The 27,891-nt window shown below is 44.2% G+C and overlaps 1 protein-coding gene across 2 annotated transcripts; it reads left to right on the top strand.

Moving 5' to 3' along the window:
* Nucleotides 1–2,122: 2,122 nt before the first annotated feature.
* Nucleotides 2,123–27,891, top strand: RASGEF1C (RasGEF domain family member 1C). Of its 2 annotated transcripts, XM_035560695.1 has the most exons (14): nucleotides 2,123–2,299; nucleotides 3,920–4,042; nucleotides 6,622–6,759; nucleotides 11,469–11,471; nucleotides 11,938–12,150; nucleotides 13,866–13,940; nucleotides 16,973–17,068; nucleotides 18,159–18,261; nucleotides 18,363–18,442; nucleotides 18,912–19,007; nucleotides 23,786–23,881; nucleotides 25,241–25,364; nucleotides 27,299–27,371; nucleotides 27,762–27,891. In XM_035560695.1, the coding sequence occupies exons 1-14, from the start codon at nucleotides 2,123–2,125 to the stop codon at nucleotides 27,784–27,786; spliced, it is 1,422 nt and encodes a 473-aa protein (XP_035416588.1). In that variant the 3' UTR covers nucleotides 27,787–27,891. The 2 variants fall into 2 exon arrangements, with proteins under 2 accessions (XP_035416588.1, XP_050569562.1); XM_050713605.1 differs by lacking the exon at nucleotides 11,469–11,471.

Raw genomic sequence — 27,891 nt, 5'->3', positions numbered from 1 at the left:
ATCTAGACAGCTATATGTCCATAAGATTTATTTCTTGATCTATACGGACATGTAATCTTTCTTGGGATTATTGCCATAGAAACAAGATGTAACATGGAGCGTGGTGGAAGTAACAAATGGGATTTGGCAGTCTCTCCCATTTACTACACGGCGTCTGAGCTGTGTACAAAAGGCAGCAATTACTTGCTCTCAAAGCCTTATTAACAGGCACATCTGCACGATCGTTAAAACTGGATACTTCAACTTTCATTCTGCCTGGGATGACGTTTCGATATTACGGTCCTTAAACTGAAATCCTCGCCATCTCGTTTGCCTTGCAGTTGAGGCAGGAGTTTGTTTCCCTTTGGGCTGCAGACCCCAGAGGCAGCCCTGCTCCCGGCCTCCCAGACGATGCCGTAACCCCGCCACTGGCTCTCGGTCCCTCCTTTGAAGGGTGAAGCCACCCCAGTTCTGCTCGTACAGCCTGATCTCCCGCTGGGCTGGGGCTCAGCTCCCGGCATCTCCCGGGGCTTCGCACCCGGCCTGGCTTACGGGCGCTGCCCTTCCCCTCCTCGGCGGCCAGCATTGCTCTGGGCTGGCAACTCCCAGCAGCCTGAGCCCGGGCGAGTAGCTGGGTTGTGCCGGGCTGAGAAGTGCTTCTGCGTGCGGGGCTCTTCGGAGGAGTAACTACAAAATGTCGTGCGTGGGACTAAAGCTGAGCTGGCTGCCAGGGGTACAGCACGCCCTGTAAGCGTGAGGGAGAAACGTGAGCTCAGGTTTGTAAGCCAAATCCGTGGGGCAGCTTTGGAAGTTGTGTGGGACGGCAAAGAGGCAGAAAACGAGATGGAGCAGGGTGAAGGAAATGGCAGAGAAGGATGCCAGGAAAAAAAGGTGTATCTGCTGAGTGCCTGAGGCCGAGCACCAGCAGGCAGGACGAGCCGTCGCAGCAGGCGGTGTCAGCCTGTGGCCCTGTGCCTCCCTGCGTGGGAGGTGGGTGCTGGCCCTGCAGGCCACAGGGCGCAGATCCTGCTCTTCCAGCAGGCAGAGGTTATGCTCGGGAAGGAGAGCTGCGGTCCTGGGAGATGTTTTGTAGCTGCTCAGGGGAGCAGAGATTGGCTCAAGGACTCCTCCCTTTTGTCATCTCTTCCCATCCTCCCTCCTGTTGAGGTAAATCAAATCTCGAAGCAAATTGTCAGGTCACAGAGGGTTTGTGTGTTCAAAGAACCTTGGTCTGGATGATGCATTTGCTGACCTGGGAGCGAGCGTGCGCTGTCCTTTTCCCAGTCCCTGTCCTGCAGCCCAGCCTCTAGCTGAGAGCAGAGCTTTGAGGGGGCTTTCGGAGACAGCTGGAACTGCTTTAAAGCCCTCAGGGCAAAATCTGTCCTCTCCCTGCACCAATTCAGAAACAAAACTACTTTGCTGTACAGAAGAAACGTTTAAAGCTCATTGTAAGCCACAACATTGAGATAGAGCTCAGAATGCAACCTGGACAGCCCAGAAAACTGAAATACAGGGAGCTTGAAACTGGGCTACGTGCTGCGAGTTTGCCTGGCCTCCTTTTCAAAGGTGCTGAGGACTCTGCAGCTCTAGTGAAGCTGATGACTGCTCAGGATCTTTCTGAAGCATATACTTAGTACCTAAGTATAGATCTAGGGCTGACTAGCTTCAGGCTCCAAAAATAGCGCAGGTGTCTGCCTTCTTCCTCTTCCTCGCTTCTCTCTTCTTTGCCCTTTAATCTCTTTATCAACTCCCACATTCTCCGTTTCTCCAACTCTTTCTATTTTTCTGTCCTCCTCCAATTGATTGCTGCTGCTGCTGCTGCTACCACTTGCTCACTCTGATGGCTCTCCTGTCCCATGGGAGCATTTCACAAAGCTCTTCCTGAGCAAACCCAGGCTGGCACCCCCTTTTCTCTCCCTCTTACCCTAAATCCAAAGGTGTAAATCAAAACATTTTCCTGTGTATTTCCTATCACAGGTGTGATCTGCTAATGACAACTCTAAAAGATGATATAATGAAGAGAGGATATGAACAGGAGGCTCTCATTATTGGCTTCTGGTTTTCAAAGCAACCTGAAGGCAGTTGTGGCTGTGAACCTGACGGATCATTGCCTGATGTGAGCTTTTCTCTCTTGCAGGAAGGCATGCCCCAAACGCTGACTTCTACCAGTATGTTTACCCCATGTAGCTTCAGCCCTCATCTACATACTGCAAAAGAAGATGAACAAGGAGGACTGATCTTCCAGGATGGAAACCTTACCTCAGCATCTCTGGATGCTCTAATCCAGCATCTCATACCTACCACTGATTACTACCCTGAAGTAAGCCATTCACAGTACAATAACCAGTTTATTTTTGATGAATTGGGGCAGAGCTTTATGCAAAAGTGCAAATGTGTTCAATTTTGAATTAAGAGGGCTTATGTAAAGGCTGGGTATGTTAATGAATTGCTTTGAATGCTGTTTTACTGTTCTGCATTTGTTTCCATGAAAAAGTAGCTCCCAGAGTTGATGCTGCCTTTAAGTAAGAGAACAGGGCAGGGGGAGAAGCTGTGGCAATGATGAATTAGTGATTTAGCAGTAGGAGCACTTCAGCAATAGCAGTGCATCCCAGAGAGTTTTAGATGAAGACTGAAGCAAAAAGTTTCCAATCTGAACTGGCATTAAATTAGCTGAATTTGAGTAGCTGCTGAAGTCATCCAGGTTTCACTGCACATACAAAGCGTTCCCTCAGTGACAACAGAAACGCTGCTTCTGGTCGCTTCTTAATTTACCTGGGGTTATGATCACAGTGACTTTGCAGTCACTGGACAGCAGGATCTGGACCCTAAGCCTCACTCCATCAGTGAATATTCAGTGTTTCCTCATCAGCAGTGTGAGGATTTAAACCATGAGCAGGTTTATGGTCCTGAAAGCCATTGACTTCACTGGATTTTGCACATACTCAGTGGAATTCAGAACAGAATTTTACTGGAAGACTTTCAAGTGCTAATATGTCTCTGTGGAAAGGCTTGTATTTCAAAGCACCGGAGTAGCATTGACTTCTGGGCAGTTTAGAGAACTACTAAAGTTATCAATGCAGAGCAGACAGCGTGTTTTAAATTACCCGCAGCTCAGTTTCTGATCAGCTAAAAATAAGTAATAAAGAAGCATGTTAATTAAAAAAGAACAGAAAGGCAATAAAAATAGGTAATGGCCAGATTAGTCTGAGAGATTTTCATTAAGCAATGTGTGATAGGAAATACTGCACCCGCCGCTCAGGAGCATGGCTAGGTCTGGGGGAAAGAAGATAATCCAGGCACCAGGGTGGGTTGGGAAGCAAATGACTGAGGATTCATGCATATATTTTAATTTCACTGCAGAAATACTTTAAATAATCCAAGGATTTATCCAACAGACCTGTTCCCCTCAGGTTTACTGATGTGAGGCTGCACATGGTATAGTTTAGCTGATAGAAACGTATTTTGGGGAGTTAGTAGAATAAATGAAATGTTCCCTGAAGGAGGCAGAGTGAGACCTTCAGGGCAGTACAAAATGTGATTCATCTGGGGGTTTCTGAGCTCGCAGCCCTGTACAGCACTGGGATGCCTGAGTCTACACGATCAGCTTCCAGTGGTCTCTGTGCATTCCTGCTGGTGCTGTATCCAATACCTGGGCTAGCTCCTGCAGAGTGACCTACACACAGTCTTCGTTGCACCTTTGCACAGGGTTTGGGCAAGAAAAGTTTGGACATGGATGCCGTGGAGGTAGGAGATGCTGCTGCCTCCTGTGCCCACTGCAACCCATTCTGTTTGAAGGGGCCAGGAATTGATGGCTTTTAGACACACAGCTCTGTTCTGTCTGTGCCAGTGGAAATAAAACCATGGAGTTCAGGGCTTTTATGACTAATATTACCCACTGTGTGGCTGGCTTACAGCAGGTCTGCTTGACTTTCTCCCACAGAAAGCCTATATCTTTACATTCCTGCTGAGTTCCAGACTCTTCATCGAACCCCATGAGCTTTTGTCCCGAGTTTGTCACAAGTGCATTGAGCAGCAGCGGCTGGATGACCCTGTGCTGGACAAGGTTAGTTCATCTTTACATCAGAAAAATGTGAGGCATTTTCAACAGAGTTCTGGGGCTCTGGTTTGTGGCTTTGCCTCCCTTCGGATTGAATGAAACATTCTCATAAGTGTGACGGTTGTTGCTGAGATCCTGACATTGAGGCATCTTAGTACCCATGTCCCAGAGCAGTGCTCCAGCCACTAGTCACTTCAGATCTTCTTCTAATTTCCCTTTCCCACTGTCTCAGTCTTCCCAGGTGACTTTCCTTCCTAACTTCTTTAAGGCTTTGAAGCCTGCAGGATGCCAGGAGGTAGGACATAAACCTCACACACTGTCAATTGCAGATGTCGGCACACTGCTCCCTCTCCCATTTTTACTTAATGCGTCTGACCTTTTTCTTTCTTGCTTCTGGTACAGTATGTAACAGTTCCCTTTGGCCTTACCTGTCACCGTGAACGCCACGTAACAGCATGCAGCTACCCACTAACCTCCCGCTGCCAGCACTGACAGATTGTCTGCACAGCCATGCTGCAGAGCGGCGCTGTCTGGCACACCAGGAGCGAGCTGGAGCAGTAGTGAGGCTGTGACAAGCTGACAGAATGAGCAAATCCAAGCTGTTAGTGCATCACTGCTCCTCCTGTTTTGCCCTAGCAACTCTGCAGACCAGTACAGTGTATACCAACACACTTGCATCCTCTGGCAGTCCCACAGGCACTGTGATACAGGTGGATCCCATTGGATCGCACTCAGAGCCTCAGTGCATGATGGAAGACCTTTCCAGTACACTACCTGGAGCAGGAGATGCATCTTGAGTGCAGTGGAGAGGAGAAGAACATGCATCAGTTGTAATTTTCTAAAAAAGAACCCGAAATTCTGGAATGATTCTCAGGATCAGCTTTCCCAGCTTTGAAACATGATGTTTTTAGCATCAATGTTCAGTCACCAACATCTGAGTGTACCTGCTTCTTTTGGCCTGTGCAAACCTGAGCAACTGGTTGCATGAGTAGCAGGAGCTATGCCTTCACTGCACAGTACAGTCAGCCAGACTCCATAGAAGTCTAGTATTTAGGTTGCACATACAGTGTGAGTTGGAAATATCTGTGTGAGCTGCAGCATCCAGAACAGTTTTTCTGAGGTGTGATGGATTCTGTTCTCTGATGCTATGCCAGATGCAAATTCAGGAGGATTAAAAATGTGAGCATTCCAAAGTTTCACTGCTCATTAAACCTTGCAAGAAATGAGAAACATTATCTTTTTATGATCTCAAATCTACCTAAAGTGAATCTGCATTTTGGACATCCCTGTAGTAATGCACAGTTGGTGGGACAGCTGATTTTGTGTTACTGAGAGTGGGGCTGACTTTGAAACTGCACATCAGTGACCTCCCATCCCCTGAGCCATGTCCTCTGACTTGCACCACGTCCTCTCCTTCCATTCGTAATAGCAGTTTATACAGCTGGAGCAAATGTCTCCCCAGACCTTTGTAGTTTCCAATAAAGCTTTCCCTTTAGCAGCCACCTGCTGGTCTTTGAGCATGAGCTTAATGCTAGCTGACAGCAGTTATTTTTAGAGATGTGGTTCATTGAAACCTGTTGTTGGTGGAAGGCTGAAATACGCGTTTCAACCACCTTGGTTGAAAAGCAGGGAGCTCAAGAGTATAATTTTTCCTGATTACAGGGTACACTTTAGCTACAGTACGTAAGATGCAAAAGAAGGCTGTTTGTTTGGGTCTATGTTTTCTGTAAATAAAGACGCAGTTTGTTGTTTAACGCGATTTCCTTTTCCCATGTTCTTGGATAATGGAGGATGAAAGCTTTGGAAGCAGCTGCACTGGCCGTCTGTTGAGATAATACTAAGGCACCGATTGTGCTGTTCCCCATATTTCCCTCCTTGTTCTGTATCATCCTGACTGTTCCTGCTGCTGCATCCTCAGATAAATCTACACCAAAAGCAAAGTGGGCACCAGCTGTGTGTTCTGTGAGTGGGTGTCCTTATCCTATCATGACCTTGAGCTCATGTGGGAAGAGAGCAACATTGTCAGTAGTCTAGGTAAAGTTACTAAGGCCTGGTGTTTTGTCCATTTGTTCTTCCTCATGTTATATATGCCACCGGTCACTAAGCAGTTTTTTCATCCACACAGAAAGGAAAGAAGCAGAAGACTCACCACTTTGTTGGTCAAGAGATACGTGATAATCATTTTTTTGGGGGAAAGGATGAATGCATACGAGGGTTGTAAGTTCAAAGGAGAAGAACACATGGTTCAAATCAGCCAAAAGGCCAGTTGTTTTCAAAAAAGGTACAAAGGTTGCACCAACAAAATGTCCAGCCAACTACAAACTGGCCAATTGCATGTGCAGAATACTTAAATCTGCATGTAAACCAGATTGTTGTGCATGCATCTAAGTACGGGTATATTTGCATGCCAAAATGTGTCATTTGTGCAACACACCATTAGTTTGCATGTGTGCAGATTTTGCAGGTGCAACTCTAAGTGTCTTCTTTGAAAATCTGGCCCCACATTCAGTAAGATATGTATTTGCTGGGACTTTAATGAGTAAACCCATTTCAATCCCTATGCATCATTCTGGTTTCCATTTCAGGCACGGATCAGAAAATTCGGACCCAAAATCTTACAGTTGCTGACAGAGTGGACAGAAACATTCCCGTATGACTTTCAGGAAGAGCGGATGATTGGCCATCTGAAAGACATGATTCACAGGATAGCCCCATGTGATGAGGTGAGGACGGCTGACTTGTGACATTGTGTGGAAGTGTTCAGTTCATTTTCCCACTCGGTTCTTCGTTTTCCTCCCGCTGTTTGCCACTTTTCTAGGAACTCTGCCTTGGAACTCTTCAAGTTTTGTTCTCCTCTAATGGTTAAAACCTGTAGTAGCTTCCCTGAAAGCCATGTCTCTTGGCGTAGGTACTCCTGTGTTAGTAACACAGGGAAACATCAGAGTAATCAATGGGACTCATCTACTGCATATTCCTGTTTTACAGACGGAAGATCTGATACATAGCATAGACTGAAAGTGGTGCTTAGAATTCAAATAGCAACAGAGGTGTGATCTCCCAAATTATACTCTAGCAGAGGAGTGAAGTATCATGACCTGAGAACAACCATCCTGCCCAAGCCATGGCTTAGGGAGCACTTCAGGATGTTTAATTTAGTGAATGTGGAGTGGAACAAGCAGCTCATCATCAAGTGACATTATGAAACTAAAAAAGATGATCAGTTGCTTAAAGGTGCCTGATAAAGGCTTCCCATCTCTAAGAAAATGAGTAGCTGTGAAAATGGAAACACTTTTCATTCCTTACCTTACGTGTCTTCAATCTGGTAACTGTCTTGAAACAATCTTTGCATTTTGTCATCTTTTTCATCAGTGAATCTAACAAGGGTTCAATTTGCACACTCCTGTCCTGTGTGAAAGAGTTCACAGGCCCTGTGCTTGAGCTGGTTCATATGGTAAAGCTGGCACCCAGACAGAAGGTAGACAGACACAGAATGGCAGACTAATGCCACTGGGATCCCCATCCAAGTCCACGTAGCTCCTGTTGAATCCGGTCTGTTTTGCTGACACGGTGGGATTGCATGGGACAGTTCCTACCTTTAACAAAAAATAAAAATGGTTATGGGCATGTAGCTTCTCTGGGCGTACAAAAGTGGCAGAAGACAGCAGTTCGTTGCCCTCTGGGCAGAAATTCAGTCTATATGGTTACACGGTCTTGGTGTTCAATTACATGGGCTGTGTGTGGCAGAGCAGGACACAGTCAACAGCCCATCTGTGAGACCTGCTTCCAAGTTCAGGTGGGCGAACTCCATAAATTAATTCAGAAACATTAAAAGTACCACAAAGTCCATGAAAATAACAAGGATAAGAGCAAATAGCGCATGGAGAGTTTCTAATTACTTCTAGGTTAACCATGGGATGTGGAAGGACTCAGTCCCATTGGCAGCATCAAGGTCAGGCCACAGATGTGTGCAATTCAGTGTAACAAAAGGCACGATACCCACTAGGGCAAAAGAGGGAGGGTGGAGAGAAAAAGAGGAAGAGTTAGCAGAGTTGCAGCAAAACGGAAATGAAATTGAACCCTCCTACGCACATGAAACACAAGAGAAATGGAAACAGCTGCTCTTGGGCTGGGCTGGCGTCACAGCTGGCACTTTTGGGTGGCTCTCGGCTGGCATGGCTCGGCTGGACCAGCCTGCGGGAGAGACGGGGTGGGAAGGGGAAGCTGCGTGACTCTTCTCTGGAGGTGAAGGAAACAAAAAGGGCTTCCAGAAGGGGCCCAAATCCATTGACCTGAGCAGTCAAAATTCTTCTTCAAGGGAAACAGGCAATGAACTTACTCCTGCCAACCGCCAAGAAAGGCACCAGCATCTGAACTGTACAGACCTACCAAAATCATGTCTACTGGAAAGAAGGAACCAGCCAATGGGGCAGACAGCAGGGGTTTTATGGGTGTAGAGGAAACCATTTTAAAGGCAGCTGCTTTGTATTAAATACCTGCCCCAGTAAAGAGAAGTAAATGGTACAAACCAACCTTCTGTGTACAAAGCAGTCATTTATTTGCCTAACCTGGGCAGATGCTGCACACCTTTGCTTTGGAGCATGCATAGATGAGCAATGACATTCTTGGGTGCTCTGGGGGGCCTCAGACTGGATTAGGTTCAAATCATTGTTTTTCAAATACTACTAGGAACTATAATTGCAAGTAATTATGCCTGAGCGAAATCAATAATTAATTTAAGGAACAGCTCGTATCCTGCAGATGCAAATTTCTTCTTTTAAGGGGCAGCATGAAAGAGTGGTGGTGCCCATTAGTTGTTTGGAAAAAAAGTTGTTCCCGTTGCGGATGAGAGAAATTAAAGATTGAAAGATTTGTGAGGTCATCTGGTCCATGTAGGTTAATGCAGGATTTTCCCCTGCAGTGTATGCTTCTGTCCTTTGTGTAGTCCAGAGGCTCCGTGATGTGCTTAGGAAGGTGTCCATGCTGAGAAGCATTTCTTAGTAAGTGCTGTGATTTGCATTTAGAGCTAGAAATTTTAATTAAAATTTGAGCTCCTGAGCCACCTGCTGAGGCCTGCCGTTCTTCAGAGTAACTTTCCCAGTAAAGAATGAAACATTTTCTTTAAATATTAAACAGTAGTAGGCTTCTTTTGACTGTTAACGTGGCAATGAAGTGAAATAGGTTGACAGAGTCCCGCACACGGCTCCTGTACAATGGGGGGTCACTTGGTGGCAAGGTAATTATCAGCACGTTGAAGGTAATGAACAATGTTGTTTTCACCTACTGAACGTAGTTTAAAGGAGGCAGGAAATACTTTTAAAAGGGCAAAAGCAGTTTTTAATTTTATTTATTTTTTTTCTCCCCTGATACACAGAAAAGGTTTCTGGGTGAGTCTCTCAAGAGCTCTCTTTTATGAATAATCTTTTCTATGTCCATTAACTCTCTCATTTTGTTATGTTATCTGGTTGGCTTACCCAAATCTTTGTCTATTGTTGCCTATATCAAATTTTTTGTGTTATATTCCCTATGACACTAGATGAAACCAAATCTCTTGGTGATGGTGTATTGAAAGACTTGCTAAATATTCATGTCTTTCAAACAATTCTGCTGCTTTTTGGCTTTTCATCCAAACAGTGAAGAATTTGATACTGCACAGACATGGCTGAGCAAAGATTTCTCATCCAAACTCCTTTTTGGAAGCAAACCTGGTTTTCAGCTAATTTTTTTTAGCTGAGTGCTTTAGAAAAGTTTGATTTCGGAAATTAATTTCCATGATTACCAAACATGTTCGCAAAATGCCAAAATATGTCACTAGTTGATTTTCCACTAAAAATAGTATTCTATTCATAGACCTTGGTAGGCTATTCTGAGTTTTGCAAACATACCTGGATGTAAGCTGGAGAAATATTTAGATGGTATTCAGTAGTTCAGGCCCAGAATGGTCTTTGTAAATCAAACGAGTGACCATCTGTTTGAGTAGGGAAATACATGAAGAAGACCAGCAGTCTCTTTTCCTTGGAGCTGGTGTATATCAGGAAGAGATAAAAAGTGAAAGATGTTTTGTATTTTCTAAAAACTATTTCATTTATTTATTTTTACATCTTCCTCACTCAATTTTCACTCCTCTGTGATTGTTTCTGAATGAAACCTCTGTTGATGTTCTTGAAGATGAGTCCCTCCTGCCTTCTAGGTACTTGCTTTGTTTTGGACTTAGCGGCTCTGGTTTGCAAAATAACCTGGCTACATACTGCTTCTCTGGCTGTGCTCCAGCCTGGCTCGAAAGAACATCTTCCTTGCATGAAACGAGAAGTACCTCAGCAGTGTGAAACCTGCTGCTAGAACTGTGTACACATGACAAAGCATTGCAGCAGAAGTTGAAGCACTTGGGATGTTCTGAAGGCTTCCAGCCTCAGACCATAACGGGAACAGGGCAGAAGTAAGCATGTTGTGGAGACACTGCTTCCAGTGTGCAGGTGGGATCCTACGTCAGCAAGGAGAATACTGCCTCCAGTTTCTGGTACTTTGGATACCTAACACATGAGCTCTAGTCAGTGCCGAAAATTGAAGACTACCTGCAGTCTACAGAAGTCTGGAGAAGACAAAGGCTGTTTCTAAACCACGGGATTCAGGACTGCTTCCCAAGCACGCACTTGGGCTTTGTGCAGCCTGGGCTGTGGCACAGGTGTGTGTTGGCCTCCACGGGAAGGCACACGTGGGCCAAGTCCCTGTTGTGACAATAAAAACTGCGTGGAGGGTGCCAAGGTGTACATCTGCTGCACAGTACAGATGTAACACAAGAGGGCTCTGTGCCAGCTCTGGTTTCACACTGGCGTTTTACAAAATGATGTTACTGGCAACTTGACACCACTGAAATCTGCTGGGATGAAGGGGGAGGAGGTATTCCACACGTGAGCAGCCAGAGAATCTCTCCACTGTGCATCTTTGTGCTGGCGGAGGAGCTGATAACAGGCCAGCCTGAAAACTGCTGCCCCAAGTGACTGCTCTCTGAAATGGAGCGAGCACCTGTGCCTGGTGCTACTTCTCTGGTGGGGAAAGCAAATGAGGCCTTCCTGCAGAGGAACACCTCAGCACAAGTATACCCTGTCCTCCATGTGAAGCTTTAGCCCAAGGACTTTTACAATTAATCTTCGTCTTCAGAGCCCATCCACCAGTTCTCTCAGCTTTATAGTGTCTGCATCTGTCAGTCATGAAGAATTGAATTTCTTTCTGCCCATCCTCCATGGCCAGCAGCTCCACTCTTTTTTGTAAAGAGCTGCTCCAGCTCTGAGAGCAACCTGCACAACTTGGTAATGGTCATCCCGCTGAGCACGTGGCCGTGCCTGGAATACGATATGAGCTTCCTTCAGTAGCAATTAACATTTTGGATATTAAATACTCAAAGCTTTGCAGTGCTCAGACCACTTTATCTGGGTAGCAAGTAACAGCGTGCTTCTGCTGCTGTCGGCTTAAAAGGTTGTAGAGAATAGCTTTAAAAACATTTCTTCGTCTCAGTAAGTTAGAGTTGACCAGGAACTATGAACAGGTAGAGTTTTCAGCCAACATGTCACTGACATAAAGGATGGGTACCAAATGCTGCTGTGCTCCAGAAAGCTGAAATAACTCATGTTGCAGCATTACATCTTCTCTGATCCCAGCAGCACTGGTGTTGGCAGCAATATGTGAGTGCTGGTGCCAGCCCAGCCCACCAGCCCTGCTCGCCTCTTCTCTAGGCTGCAGTCTGTTGCTGCGGTCTGGAACACAGAGCTGTAATTAAGCCAACCGATTATTCTGGTAACCTGTTGCTGGCTTAGGAGTATTTTGCAGAAGGCAAAATTCAGCTTAAAAACACACCTTTGTCAAATGCTGTGAGTGGTTTATGTTCCTTTCTCTCCCTGTCTCTCCAGGCCTACTGGAAAAAGATGAATCAACTTTTGCAGACCCTGAATCAGAAGCTTGCAACCCTCAGCCATGGGCAAGAAGGGATTGTCAAGATCAGTGCTGCTGTCTCTGATAAGCTGGTTGCCTTTAAAAGTAAACCGCCATCAATTCAGAGAGAAATCCTGAGCGTCTGCAGTGACCCTTACACTCTGGCTCAGCAGCTGACACATGTGGAGCTGGTACGTAGGAATGGTTTCCAACTTCTGCAGTCAGAGATATTATTTTAAGCCATCAGCTGCTAAGTATTCCAGACACAACCAAAAAATGTCTGCACTGCTGCAGCACATCCCGTGCTGTATCATCACTGCAGCAGGAGGCAGGGTTTGATAGGTTAAGAGATGCTTGGGAAGCAAGATACACATCAGAGTGTTCCTGTGCATCCTGGGGCACATCACTTTACCTTTTCAGCTTGCTTATTCATTAAATGTGTCTTAGTCCCAGGAAGGTCAAGAGGTTCCCCCATCTGTAAGGTACTCCCTCTGAGCCCTAAAACCTGAAGGTGCTATTGAAATGGCTGATCATTAGCCATTTTATTAATTTGGGAGAAATTTTAACAATTCAAATCCATTCTTACAGATACATAAAGTATCTGAGTTGCCTGATGTGTTTTTCATTCTTCCCTTTGTTACTTTGTGCACAGACATCCAAGGGTGTGCAAATACCAAAAAACTCCCCACTTCCACACAAAGTCCTGCTGTTTCCTCCTTAGACTGCAGTTCACTCTCCACCAGAGTTTTGATGGTAAATGCACCAATCGCAGCACCAAGGTCTTGGCCAGAGTGCTGTGCTGCACACCTTTCTCCCATGTTCAGGTCCTCCGTGGGTGCTCACAGAAGAACATAAAACATTATTGCTGCCATCTGCAGATCTTCTGATGTTTTAATAATTTCCTGATTGATTTTAATGGTTTTTGAGTGTCCTGAGATTAGGTTGTATGAATTCTAAAATATCTCCACTAAAATAGTTTGTGATTTGTGACCTACTGAAAATGTTTTTTTTTTTCTAATAAACTTGTTAAAGGGAACTGAAATGGCAAATAAGAAGGGACATATTTATTGCGTGATTAAAAATACTGCCTTTGATATCTGGTAACCTGGTATGATCATGCTAATGACTCAGTTATCATTCCAAAGCATTTTGGAGACTAGTGACAGTGTGGTTTTTTTAGCCCACAACACCTACTGTGGTCCTTGCTCCTGGTGTAGAGGAATATAACCGCTCTGCTGGTGGTGTGACTGGAACTGCCAGGAGCTGGTGGAGATCACTGTCCCTTCCTAAGAGAGTGCTGGGTGCTTTGTTTACTCGTGGTTTGGGTATTGGGTAATGCCTGGGACGCTCTACAGAGTAAGCAATGCCTTGAGTAGGAGCAAATGCATCTCTCGTGCCTGCCTTCCCCAGTGGCACCCAGCCAGCACCCCAGGGCATCACCTGAGCTGCGCTGGGCAGGGGGGTAGGGTCAGATCACTGTGTGCAGCTGGGCGCCTGATTGCTGTGGTTACCAGATGACAGCATTGCTGCCACTCTGACAACTGGGAAACAAAGCTGTTGAGAAATGCTGGACCACAGCAGGTCTGTGGCAGTGCCAAGCACAGAACCGAGGACTTGCTGGCTCCCCCGTGAAGCCTTGTGCATCCAGCACCTTTCCCTCTGCACAGCGGAGAGGGCTCTTGCTGTGGCTTCTCAGTAATGAGACGTGTTTATTCTCATTTTCCTCTTTCTGCTGAAATAACTCTAATTGTTCTTATGAATTTTAATGTCTCGTGCTAGTTGGCTGTCTACCAGTTCAGCAACACCATTCAAAACTTAGAGATAATGGGAAAGTTTTACCAAGAGAACCAGAAGACTGGGATGCTTTCTTATTTCTTCCTGTCTCTCTCCTTTTCCCCTCCAATAGGAAAGGCTAAGTCACATCGGACCTGAGGAGTTTGTGCAGGCATTTGTACATAAAGACCCTCTGGATGGCACCAAGGTACGATTTGTTCACATGCAAAATGGTTCCTGCAGTAACTGTTTGTTCTGGGTGAACTGATGTGAGCTGAACTGACCCATAAAAGCAGTGCCTGGGACATATGTCAGCCAACTGGCAGAGCTGTATTCTGACGGCAAGGATGGGACCTGCTGGTAGGTCTCTTGCTGGCAGGTCGTTGTCATTCCTTCCTTGTGAGAATATGTCCCAGCCAGAGACTGGCCTGCGTGCTGAAATTCTGACCTCTGGCTTCTCCTCCTAACCTGTTTTGGCCAGGGCAGAGGGCCTGTAGCCGCATAGAACCAGGGGGTGTCTGCTCCTGGTGTTAAAGGCGTAAAGACTCTGGACATGATGTAATGCGCACAGCGTGTGCCCAGACACCACAGTAATGAGTCAGTGCGTCATGAATCAACAGCCTCTGCTCTCTGCACACAATAGCTTGTAACCCAAAGCTCTGTGGGGAATGGAGTGCCTGGTCAGGGCTTCCTCCAAAGTTGTTGGAAGCCAGTCGGAGTCTTTCCACTGATTCCAGTGGGGTTTGAAGCAGCGTTTCAGTGAGTGCCTCAACAAGGGAAGAGACTTTCTGGCTGGAGAGTGGGAGTCTGAGATTTCACGTGCTGCCAGGAAAGAAAGAGGGTGGAAAATTCCTCCCCAGAACCAGACCCATGCATGGGCTCCCACTGAGGTCATCCATCAATGGCAGAATTTTATCATTAGAAACAGGGAGACTTCTGTTTGTAATGTTTCCCAAAGAGCGCCAGCATAGCTTGTACTTGTGAAGGAGGCACGGACAGACAAAAAGTGCAGCCTTGGGCTCTGTCCTTCTCTCACTGGAGTTATGGAGATTCAGGGAGAGGGGAGTAAAATGAAAGGGATCAGATGAGGGTGCTGAATCTGAGTGAAGTTTGGAAGAGTGGGAGGGAGGCGGCAGCAAATGAAGTCAAATTCTGTCAAGCCACAGAGGGGAAGGGATGCTAAGAGGTAGAGGGAAATGTTCAGCAACAAGGAGGTGTGTGCACAATGGCTGTAGCTGTATCTAGAATTTCTAATGTGGTGCCAGCACAGAGTAATACCGAGATGTGAAGGGAAACAGCACCTAAGGTGGACAGGTAGGATTAGAACGAGAGGTAGAGAGCCTGAAAGTAGCAGTGGGATGGGAAATCCAAGCAAATCATCTCAATAGACTCTGACGAGATTTTTCTAAATAAACTTGACGGTTACACATGTTCTTCAAATGCAAAACTGAACATTGGGGTTCTGCCCCGTACCAGTCCTGTGACATCGCTGTAGTGCATATTCAGAGAGAAAAGAAGAGCTCAAAGCAGGGATGCATCACTGCATTGCCTTCTTGCATGAAGGCTTCAAAAGGTTTCATTTATGAATGTTTATCAAGCACTTTGAGAGCTGCAGATGGAAGATGCTAGGGAGGTGCTAAATATTGTTGCCGTTTATAAATCTTAACCTTTAAAAAGCTGTCTGTTTCAACTTCAAATGTATGCATTTTACACAAGTTTTGTGGCATTAGCTATCGTTCTTGTGACCTGGCACGGGACAGCAGTGTTGTGATGGAAATATATTCAGAACAAAATCTACGTTTCGTATACTTTTTTTTTTTCCCTGTAACAGGGAACAAGAAATACCACAGAGTGCAAGAACAGCAACTGCTGGGGCTGCTTTGGGTTTTCTTTTTGTTTGATATTCACGTGCTGCTTGCCAATGTTTACTTCTGAGATGCTTTTAAAATATATATATATATATTTATTGTATGTGTAGTCTACTCATAAAGTGGCTAGGAATTTCAGACTTGTTAAGATTTGCCCCCTAGTATGGTACTGTGATTTCTGTTCCCAAAAATGCCTGCATGCAGAATTGCAGGTAAATATTTTCTTTCTTTGAATTACCTTGATTTGAAGAATCTTCATGTAAATCACATTAAGGCCTATTTCTTGAGGGTTTTTAGGTGCTTGTTTAACTTATATAATATGGGTAGTCCCGTTGACGTTCATGGAGCTGTGTTTATGCATTGTGATTTTCTTCTTGGTGGCATGTATTTATGGCAGCTCTGGGAAATGATCATCTGTGTAAAACAGAAATTCAGTATTCTCTGATACCCTCTAGTGGATGCTAACGAATGTTCAAGTAAATCATGTGAACTCCAGAGAGCAGCGTGTCTGTCCTCTACGGACAGTCTCAGAATTTAGAGCTGGGAAAAGAAGTTCTTACAATTCTTACAACCCCAAGCAGCATCTTCAGGCTGGGTGAGCTACCCTGTCACTCTGATGAAGTCAAATTATCTGCTGATACCAAAGTAACTGCAGGAGTCCAGTCAAGTATCTGCTCCCACAGCCCCTATCAGCTGTGGGGATTTATATAAAACTTCATAGAAGAAGTGAAAAACGTGCTTCTTGTAGTGACTCTTACTGAAGAAGTGTCTTGCATGTATGTGACTGTTCCAGAGCAGCCAGCAAGACAGAGCTGGGGCACTGCACAGCCTGTTATCCTGAAAACTCGAGAGAATAAGAGAAATATTTTTCCCATAAAGAAGTAACTAGCAGTGTTTTTTCTTTTGCTTACCACTTGTTCACTTCCCTGAATTATAGGGAACTTTACTGCCTTCTAGAAAAGAGCTGTGGGTGATGGTGTTCACTGAAGTGAGGGAAGTGCTGGAATCAAAGGCACAAACCAGGCGGCTGTGGAAAATTGTGCTTGTTTTACCTTCTCTGCATGGTGTTGTTGCTGCCTGCTGGCTGTTAATAGCAAGCAAGGGTCAGCACAGGCTGTGTTAGTGAGCAGACAAAATGGGGATGTTCTCCAGGGACTGGTCTGAACTGCGTGGGGTGACACACGGGGCGAGACCCCGCGCTTCCATACGGCACCCACCCACCTGCTGCCTTTCTCCAAGGAGCCCTTAATGCTGTCTTCTCGGTACCTGAGAAACATGTGGTCAAGTGATTGCTTTGTGCAGGATGTACCTTAGCAATCGGGCAGCTAACTGAAATGCAATTACAAGTCTTCCTGTGCTTTTTGCTCCCCAGCCTTGTTTCAGTGAACAGAAGAAGACCAGTAACCTTGAGGCCTACGTGAAATGGTTCAACAGACTGTGCTATCTTGTAGCAACAGAAATTTGCATGGTAAGTGGAATATATGTGGCATGCTTTACTGCTGCTTGAGGTACCTGTTTAAGGCGGCACATTAATAAGGAAACCTGGGGATTTATTTCTTATGACCTAGCTAAGCGTCTGACAGTAAGTTTTAGCAGTGCTGCATTCACAGGAACAACCTGATAAATGACAAGCATATTGCAAAACTGGGCTGGCAACACACTGGGGATACGCTTTCTATTGATGTAGTAGGAGCACAGTGTGGAATAATGAACCCTGCAGGGAAAAAGAGAGGAAAAAATGCCTTGAATTATCCTCTGAGATTTCTGCTGGAAAAGATTCTAGTGGAGCAGTATTTGTTAGCTGTCATCCTGAAGCTCTGTTGTGCATGTGAATTCCCATCGCATGGCGCTTTGTCCTGCAGCCCATTGCTGTAGCTGTGACTAGTGTTTTGGTTTTTTTTTTACTGGTAGTGGTTTTAGTTTGTTTAGATTGACCCCATCAAAATGAAATTAATGTTTTCACCTTTGAAGGGGGGAATAGTAACGGGATGAACAGCATACATAGCTCGTGATTTGACAGCATTGTCATCTGAAGATCTTCTTTGGAAACGTGGGGTGATTCCAGCCCAGTTACAATGCGGATTAAAATGCAAGGTTCCATTAAGCCTGGCCATCTTGCTGAAAGGCCCAGAACAGGGGAAAGAGATTAATGCAGGGAAACAAAGCCTTTCTGGGACAAAGGTGCTGTGTCATATGGGTGTGAAATCCTGCTGTAGGAGAGTCAATGGTGATGTGCCCACTGACTTCAGGGAGGCCAGCAGGGAGTGGAGGCACTGCTCCTGGGCTGTTTGGGCTGCCTGCTGCACCACGGAGACACTAACTGAGGCAAGCCTGGGTACTGCCGTGAAGTTCTTCCATGCCATGGCAATGAAAGCTTTGATTTTGGACACTGCCAGTCACCGGCATCCACTGGGTTGCTGGAATAGAATTAGGGCCAGTGGCTGATAGCAACAGGTAGCTTAAGTAGCGTGGACCCTGCTATGTGTGGGATGATTACCTGAGATGCCCTCCAATTCTGCATGTGCGTATTACAAATATTTATTTGTTTTAATTTGCAGCCTGCAAAAAAGAAACAGCGAGCACAAGTCATTGAATTCTTCATTGATGTTGCCCGAGAGTGCTTTAACATAGGGAATTTTAATTCACTGATGGCAATCATTTGTAAGTACAGCTCCTAACCAGATGTTACCACTGGCTGTAACGAATAAAGGGGAAGCCTGACTCTCATCCATGGCTTTTCTTTTCCACTCTCTCCCTCACAGCCGGAATGAACATGAGTCCAGTTTCCAGGTTAAAGAAGACTTGGTCAAAAGTGAAAACAGCCAAATTCTTCATTCTTGAGGTAAATGAATAAATAAAGGCATGCTGCTTGAATTGTATTTCGGGTTTTTTGTTGTTTGTGAATTTTCCCATTCCAATGAACAGTAGTTAGAGTCTTTACTGTTTTTTATTAGTTAGGCTTCCAATAAACAGTAATTAGAGGGCACGTTTTTTAACCACCTATTCGAACAGTTTATGCAGAGGGGTTGGTTTTTATATGGAGAATACTAGGATTTAGCATATATAAAATTTGCAGTCCTTAGTCTTCAAATAAAAGCTTGGAAAGTTATTAATAGAAAAAATCTTAGTTACAGTCATGATCTGTGCCTGCAGAGCTCTCATTGTATCTGTGGTTCACGGGTTTTGTGTGCATGTGGATTTTTGAAGATGTAGGCTAAGCTCTGTTTACAGTTTGGTACAACTAAAGACAAAGCTGCCTTCAGAGGACCCAGGTTGTGTTCTAACCAATGCGTTGTCTTTTGTGTATCTAGCACCAGATGGACCCTACTGGTAACTTCTATAACTACAGAACAGCATTGCGGGGGGCAGCTCACAGATCCCTCACTGCACACAGCAACAGGGAAAAGGTAGGTGTGACCACATCCCATTCACCTCCAAATGGTTGGTGTGCATTGCTGCTGATTGTGCATCTCCTCTCTTCCATGGGGCACCAGTGCAAGGCTTGTGCACTGCTAAGTTCAACTAAAAATGTAAGTCTGCAGCTGAAGGGAGTCGGAAATGGATCACAGGGCTTTTGTGGGGAGGACTTCGTTGCAGGCATCTCTGTATCTCTTGAAAATTCATATTGTTTAGATTGATAAACTAGATGGAATGGACATTCCAGGCTAAAACGACTTCTGTTGTGGTATGGAGCATCAGCTTGGCAGGCCCAGGTGGAGCTGCACTTTGTTGCAACTCTGCCAGCCAGCTTCTCTGTGCAGACAAGCCCTTACTGTAAGTGTATGATTTGAGACAGAGACTCATAAAGGGCACAGCACTCAGAGATGATAAGCTAGTTCTCCATTTATGTTACAGAAAGATGACTTACTGCAAGTCATGCCAGAAAAGTCTGGTCTGAAGCCATTGTAGGAAATTCGGGGTGAAATTCTCTATTTGTGAGTTTTCATTTCATTTGGTTGTTGATGGCATCTTGCTGAGCAAGAATTGAATCGCGAGTGTTAGTGGCAGATATATAGCTTTCTGAGACATCACTGATGCTGCAAAAGATCGGATCGATGAGATGTTAGTGCATAATCCTGCTGTTTTGGGCCTCAGTGTGCATCTTGTTCATTTTCTTCTTTCTTCATTCAGTTCTCTTATTTATTTTTATGAAAGAGTGTTTGTGTTTAACATTGCAATTGCACATAGTAATAAATGGGTAATGTCTGCACAGAGCATGGCTAAGGAAGATACTGCATGAACAAGCATAAGGCAGAATTGAATATCCTTTCACTAGAGGAGCCAGGCTAGATGCTGATCTCACGTCCCTGTAAATTTGATGGCTGAAGCTAATGGAATCTTGCAGCATTTATGGTGAAATGAGATCAGCAGCTGGTCGCAGGCTGACTCAGCTGCAAAGGCAGTATGCTGAGTTGTTCTGAAAAGCACTTCTCTACACAAGGAGGAGACAATGGCTGTGGATATTTGTGAGCAGCAGAAAATTCTGTTAACTCTCACAGAACACAGCAAGGACCCATCAATCTGAGATGTCTTTGGAGTTTAGTTCTTCTGCAACCGTGATATATATTCAAGCCAGCTGCTTTATTGTTTGATTTAATTTCCTGTGGAAGTTCGCAGTCTCTGTCATATCTCTCCCCCTAGGAAGTTAAGATGGAGGACAGAGAGATTATTAGATTGAAAGGAAGCTATTTTACATAAGAAAAAGCCTATATTCTATTTCTTTTGTGTATGTAACATTAGTTCAAATGATCAAGCATATGACTTGGTAGTTGTCTATGCTGGGTATTTTACAGTGCCAGATGGAGAAGGTCATGTCATTCATGCTGTAGGAATTAAGGAATTGTGTTGCCTATTGTAAAACAGATTATTAGTTATTCATTTTAATGACTTTGAGTAAAATTGAAAGAACACAATCCCTCTTTTGATCAAAAATGTTACCTTGTTTTGTAGTAAGCTTGTAGCAAAGCTCTCTCATAGAAGAAAATATTTTTCCTCTAATTGAGCTGTGCTTATAATAGTTTGAGGTCCCAGTCCCCTCTGCCCCTCTTCTCAGCAGTTGGGCACCACAGGAACACGCATGGAGGCCTCAGTTCACCTGCTTGAGAAATACATCATCCACTCCATCAGTCCATCAGTCCATCAGTCCATCGATCCTCAGGGTGCTGGCATGAGCCTGCAGCACAGGCTGTAGGAGAAGATCTCAGCATACCCATGGAAGATCCCCTGACCTCAGTCCTGACTGTTTTAATCCTGTCCTTTTTTTCGTGTGTAAATGGCGTAGTTACAACTACCTGTACTTGTTCGGAAGCAGGTTTGTAAAAAGGCACGGCAAGGCAGCTCTCAAAGCCAAGAGGTGCGATACAGTGGCAGGAAGAAACCTGCCAAAGTGCAGGGAGAGAGAACTGGTAACGAAGGAGGGATGGTGTTTCGTGCAGCATTCAGAGCGCTGTGCTTGTCGGGAGCTAAGCCTGGTTTTATCTGTGCAGTCGGCTGACCTGTTCCATCTCCAAAATAAGGCAGTCCACTGGGACACCCTACACAGTGCTGATGCTGTTTCTCTGATCGGCTTCGAAATGCTGGGAGTGTGTACAGTGCCGTGCCGCGTGTCGCTGCCATCCGATGCTACGGAGGAAGAACACGTCTGATCTCATCAGCTTTCTTCTTCCCGCAGGAGGCAACTGTCCTTCAGCATGTGGGTGGGTTGGGTGCTTTGGGGGGAATCAAAAGGGAGTGAAATAGGAGTTCCTGGCACTGACCCAGATTTTATGCTAGCAAAGTGCCTGGACCGAAGCCAACATTTAAGTGTAACTCTATCCACTTCTGTTGTTTTTACTACAGAAACTTGGAAGGCAAAACATGCAGGGTGACGTATTTTTACTGGGGAAATAAACGGTGACCAGAAGATAGAAATCCTCTGGAGATGAGTGGAGAACTGGTATCCTAGGGAATGTCTTTGCTGCCTTTTGGATGCAGATGAGAACAAACTGCCCACGCTCTGAGCTGACTGGTGGCTTTGTAACTGTATTAGCATGGCACTGAGCCCACGTTAATATACCTTCCTTCTCAGCAAGGCTTTTAGTTTATGTTCAGTACCACTAATGATGGTGACCTAGCTCCCAGGCAGTGTGGAGCAGGCAGAACAAGCTTGTATCTGTCTGAAAACAAGTATGTAGGCAGAAGCTGGCAGTAATTCCTAGCTGGAGATCAGTGTCTGGCTCCAGCTCTCTGGGTGTCTTTTGACTTTGTAAGACCACTGCCATACTGGATACTGAGTATCATAATTTTTGGTAGAAAACAAACCATAGGCTGGATTGTATCCCTTACCTCAGGCTGGTTAGCTAATTGGGATGATATAAAAATGACACTTAGCTCAGTTTGCCTAGGAATCAACCCACCTGACCCTGACAGGAGGGCTCAGCATGTTTGGGGGTTTAGACCCAAAATACTGATGCTGTGCTTTGTTTCCATTCCTGTGTTATTATCATGGTGGTGTATCAGGGTAATGCCAGTAGCTCCTGGAATGTCATTCCAGCCTTTTTTATGGCTATTGCACTGACATTAGAGTTTGTCTGTGGCTGTCCCATAAAAAGGCCAGCAGAGATGCATATCTTTAGCAGTTCTCTGCATGTGTTATTTTAGCTAAAACAGAAATTGGCTTCCACTTTTACAGCAAGAGTAGATAGTGGCTTGTAGACTCCTTGCCTCAGTATGTGTTTTTTGTACTTGCTCGCACTCACTGTTGCATTGTGAAGGCTGTACACTGGAAAACAACAGCTGCCATCCTGCCCTGGGTCTATTTCATAAGCCCTTTCAGCTGATGAGATGGAATACAGCCTGAGATGGACTAACAGTACAAGATCAAATCTTACATATATGATTGCTTGGTTGTCACCAGCTGCCTTGGCTAGTCTTGCGTGCCATGAATGCACTTCAGCTTTGGTGCACATGTAAGAAGCTACGGTTCAGTTAATTCACAAACAGGCCAGTGGAAACACCTGGACACTACCATGTTATGTGCTCTCCTCTAAGTTCATGGTAGTTAAGTTCATACTTACTGGCTTCAAAGACAGGTGTGGCTGCCATGGGAAAATGCTTACAGAGGCTGCTGACTTTATAGCTCAAACCCTAAAACCCAAAATGACCTTTTTCTGTCACAGTGGCACTGCTGGGTACACTCAGATTTGAATGTCAAGTCCAAGAGCCACGAGTGTCAGCTTTGTCCCATACTGGTCCTTTGCGTTCTCCTTCTCCGTTTGAGTTGTGTCACAAGAGGGCTGGATGGAGTTTGCCGCACTCTGGCTGTCTGCTGAAGTGCTGGGGATGAGCTCCAGGAGCACTGCAGATCACCTGGCTTCAAATTTATCCCTGCTGTAATTCTGTTAAGAATTTTACCTTGAAGTAGACTTCTTCTATAGCAAAGCAGGATCTGGCTTTGATGTGTCAGAGAAAAGGCTTGGATCACTGTTATGTGTCACTTTGCCCTGGATGATGGCCAGGGCTCATATTGAATGCTACAAAGATCTCTTTGGCTTCTGTTGGTAGTTTCCTGTCAGCTAACTTTGTATTTTCAATCCTACTGTCTGCAGGTTAATTTGGGGAAGCAGGTTGTAGTAATCAGGCACCAGGAAGAAAATTACGTACCTCAAGAGGTAGCCATGCATGGAGCTGTTGAAAATGAAACGGCTCCTAGTTAACTGTCTGGGCAGTCACCAAATTTTATTCTGTCTTTCCTTGTTCAGAGACAATAGTGGTCTTTGGTTCCCAGCTGGCTCTAAGTTGCTTGGTTTGTGTATTCAACTTCTTTGCTTATAAAGACCCAACAGAGGGAGGAAGGGTTAGGCAGTTTTATTTTGCTCTTAGCTGTCTGATCTTGTCATCAGACAATGATGCTGTGATATACCAAGAGTTAATAAACTGGATTATTTGTATTTTCTTAGTCATGGTAGTCTGTTTGGTGCACAGTGTTTTCAGTTCACACTCATTTCAGCGTTCGTTCTCCTGATGACTGAAGGTGTCTCTATGCCCTCCTGCCCTTTTGCTTGCCTGTCACTTCACTGCTTTGTAAGTGCACAAAACACTGAAAAGTTAATACTTCTTTTTTCTCCTTTCTCCTGGCTGAGTTCTCGTTTCATGCAGGGAAAATACTGAAGTGGAAAGATAATAGTTATGCCATTTCTTTTCACAGATTGTGATCCCCTTCTTCAGCCTATTGATCAAAGACATTTATTTTTTGAATGAAGGATGTGCTAATCGCCTTCCAAATGGACATGTCAACTTTGAAGTAAGATCTGAAAACTGTTTTTATCTATCCCATTCTGACAGCACTATGTAAGACCGTTTGCCTGCAATTTCAGTGCAGACCAACAAAGACTGAGTATGCCAAAAGGGACAATCTCAAACGACCGCTTGAAGGTTAAACCAATCTCAGAATGTTTTCTAAAAGCAATAATGTATATATTTTATACAAACATTACAAACAGATTATTCTGACTTGCTTCATGTGGGTTGGCTGCTAGAAATGCAGTGTCAGCAGTATACATGATTATACATATGACTTGGAGGGGAAGAGGACTTTTTCAGAAAACAAGGAAAGCTGTATTTTCCTTACACACATGTTTTGACAAATCAGTATAAAACACTTTTTACTAAATTTTATCTGCCTTCTTAGCCCTTTCTCACTTTTAATAAAGAGACTTGGCAGAGTAAGACTAACTAATTGTGGTCATTACAGAAAAAATAGAATACAAGCAGAATTACATATAGAGTACAGAGTCACTGTGTTCGTGAGGTAAATATCATGCTATTGATGTAAGGATTAGAACGTGTTATCTCCTGCCTGCAAGTCTTAACCAGAAGAATTTCTATCAACAGAAGTAGGATATTCCCCCGCAGCCCCAGCACTAGGTACTAACATATCCTGTTCTGTGCCAGAGAGGGTGGTTTTATGGTGGTGCAACTTGTTGCTAGTGGCTGTGTGCAGGCACTCGGGTTTTCACATTGTGCTGTGCCTTGCAATTGCTGTGTTCATGTAGTCTGGTGGGGGGGCAGAGATGAAATGCTTTCGAAAGAACTGACCCATGTCAATGAGAAAATGGTTCTCCAGCCCTCAGATTCTTTGTAAATCATTTCTTCGGCATCTCTTTGATCAGTTGCATTAAATTTCTCTTTCAGCCATTGCCATTGTGAGATAGTAAGTAATGCATAAGATAAAGCCTGGCGTCCCCTTAAATTATATCAGAATATTTTTGCCACGTACGTTTACTGTTGGAAGGCCTAAAGAGTTGTGAGGGATTGGAGTCATTCCACTTCATGTAATGTGTATAATTCTGTTCCCTCCTATTCCATCAAAGTTTATCCCCTCTGTTCTTAAGTATGTATAACCCTAGCTTTGTTCCTGGATACATATTCACTTACGTACAAACTGAGACTACTTGTAAGAAGAAATGTAGCACACCCTTTCCTCCCTCTTTCCCCTGTAAATGAATGGTGAAAATGCACTCATCTAAAAGACACAAGGCTCCTTTCTCCTGATGTCCTTGTGGTTGGCACAAGGGATACTGGATCCTGGTCTTCTGCTTGGATGTGGTTACTTTGTGGGATAATGGTACTGTACCTGAATGGAATGGTTTTATCTTCACAGAAATTTCTGGAACTGGCTAAGCAAGTAGGAGAATTTATAACATGGAAACAGGTGGAATGTCCCTTTGAACAAGATGCTAACATAATCCACTACCTGCATACTGCTCCCATTTTTACTGAAGATGGTAAGACAGTACAATCTCTAATCACTGAAAATATGTCTCTTCATCACTACTAATTAACAACCTGATTCATGCTCTGGAGACCTCTCTTACTGACCAGTCACGGATCTTTCCTAGCTTTCCTGTCATGCAGCCTGTGTATTATCCCCAAACTATCAACATGCTTCTGCAGATGAAACCATCTATCTTGTAAAGCTGCTGCCTGATGGCTTTTCTCTAGTCCATAGCTTCTCCATGAGGCACTGTCTAGGAAGTTGCTGTGGTGGCCCTATTTTTGTAATCAAGGAAATAGCCACAAAACCATGTCATGGACTGCTGTGAATGTCAGCTGTCCCTTAGCCAAACTCATTCCGTGATTGATGGAGCCAGGATTAATCCGTTCTGCAAACCAATGCTGTCATTTCTTCAGTGAACACAGCTTGGGGCTGTGGTAGTCCCGCTGACCTCCTTCACTACAGCAAAGAAACATATTATCTACAGAAAAGAATTTTTAAGAAAAATCCTTTCTAGTAATTAATTTAAGCTGTAACTATGAAAAGGCTGGTCTGAAATTATGTCTTTGGTTGTCTTTTTAGTCCTATCTGTCCTTTCTTTTCTTCTTTCAATTTGGTGTCCAGCACAGTGGCCTGTGCCATTTCATATTGGGTCATGTCAGTTGCTTCTTGTACATTGTCACGCACAGAAGTCATCCATAGCTATGTTCCCATAAGCTATACTGGCATTGGGTTTATTTTTTCTTGATTCTGTAGGCAGTTTTCTGTACTGATCCAGGTTAATCAGACCAGACAGCTTTTATTTCATAGATTACTTCAGAACACAAAATAGTCCCTCAAAAATCCTGCCTAAATGCTAAGAGAAATAACTGCCAAAATGGAATAATTAATGCAGTAAAAGGAATATGTACTGAAAGGAGAGAGCATGGAGGCATTTGTTCTGTATTTGGGCTCTGAAGGGACATGAAGTGAAAGTCAAGGGTATCTCAGAAGTGGTGTTTAAAAGTACAGTTTTGGGGCTGGTACACTGAAAAAGAGTGACCTCAAGCCACTAATTGCTTGCAGATTTTCTCTATGTCCTCTGCCATATTCATACACTTCAGGAGATGCCCATTGCAGAAGCCACAGCAGGCCTCCCGTTAGCCAGGAGGAAGTGCTGGGTAGAAAGATTCACCCTGAGTAAAAGATGGGAGAATATATCAGATAGATGCAACCCTGGTACGTGAAGTACAGCTGGACTGTGCTTGTCACACCGTGGAGGAATAGTGGGCCAACCCTTGAGTATTAAAATGTGCTTCAATTATAGCACAGGTTTGAATACTGAGATGGTTCCAGCATTAAAGAGTGAAGCATCGCTAAAGAGTGAAATGAGGACATGCATGTGAACACATATCATAGCCTACTTTTTTTAAAAAAATTGTGAAGACAGTGAGACATCAATGCAGCACCAAAAAAAAAAGACCTGTTTATTTTCTTTTACTGTGTTGCTTCTCTGGTTTCTGTAACTCATTCTTATCTTGAGACTGTTTTGTATCCATTTAAGATACCGTGTTCTCTTAAGCTTTAAAAAGATCGAGGAAGATTAAGTTGTGTTAAGTAATGGGAAAATCCTTAATTTTAAAAGCGTGCTTGCTTCACTGTCAATTCTCTTTTTAAATGTTCATGTAACACTTTGGTAGCAGCACTGTGATGAAGTAAATAGGCCCAGATCTTTTTATTCAAAACTGGAGACCATTTAACTGGTTCGTGTTGTTATAAGAACGTCATGCTAACATATTTTAACTCTGGGCTCCTTTACGGTTCCATCAAAATGAACTTAACAGATTTCCAAAGGTAAAAATGTGAGCTAAACACCAGTGTCATACTGATTACCAGCTACATGATAGACCACCAAGAGAGGGAATTACTGTTGCAGTTGAAATAACGTATTTTTACCTTTTATAGGTTTGTATCTGGCTTCCTATGAAAGTGAAAGTCCAGAAAACCAGACTGAAAAAGACAGATGGAAATCTTTAAGGTAATCACTCATTGTATCAGCTGAGTTCTGGAGTACCTCCAAAATGCTGCATTGACGGTCAAAACCTGTAAAGTGCTGGCATTTGAAGTGTGACCTCTGTTAGAGGTCTTTTCCATTTATGACTAACTTACAGAGCTGGGTCTGTGCTGATGAAAGCTAATCTTAATCTCAAATTATCCACCATTTAAAGGATATCTTCCGCTTGTGCGTTTATACAGTGCTGTACCTGTAATCTTCCTACAGTTTACATCTCTTATTTGTAAGAGATTTATAAGTGACGGTAAATGGTTTGGCGTAAATGAGAATCTGAAGAGAGTGATGTAAAACAATCAGAAAAACCCACATTTGTATTTACTACTTTTTCATTGTTCTTATGTTTTAAATTTGCAGATCCACTATTTTAGGAAAGACTTGAAGATTAAGAGATTATTGCAGTAGGTCAGAGAAAAGAAATCCGCAAACATTTTGCACTACTGATTCCAAAGATGCCTGTTTGGGATGTAGACAATTTACTTTGTTT

This window comes from Cygnus atratus, chromosome 14 (assembly GCF_013377495.2).
Source record: "Cygnus atratus isolate AKBS03 ecotype Queensland, Australia chromosome 14, CAtr_DNAZoo_HiC_assembly, whole genome shotgun sequence".
Classification (NCBI taxonomy): domain Eukaryota; kingdom Metazoa; phylum Chordata; class Aves; order Anseriformes; family Anatidae; genus Cygnus; species Cygnus atratus.
This window is presented reverse-complemented; position numbering and strand designations above follow the sequence as displayed.

Bases quoted from the DNA above. Each gene is read 5' to 3' on its own strand.
- RASGEF1C (XM_035560695.1), top strand. From the start codon at position 2,123: ATGCCCCAAACGCTGACTTCTACCAGTATGTTTACCCCATGTAGCTTC. The intron at 18,262-18,362 runs GTAAGTACAGCT...TCTCCCTCACAG, and splicing joins TTCACTGATGGCAATCATTT to CCGGAATGAACATGAGTCCA. The intron at 25,365-27,298 runs GTAAGACAGTAC...TACCTTTTATAG, and splicing joins TCCCATTTTTACTGAAGATG to GTTTGTATCTGGCTTCCTAT.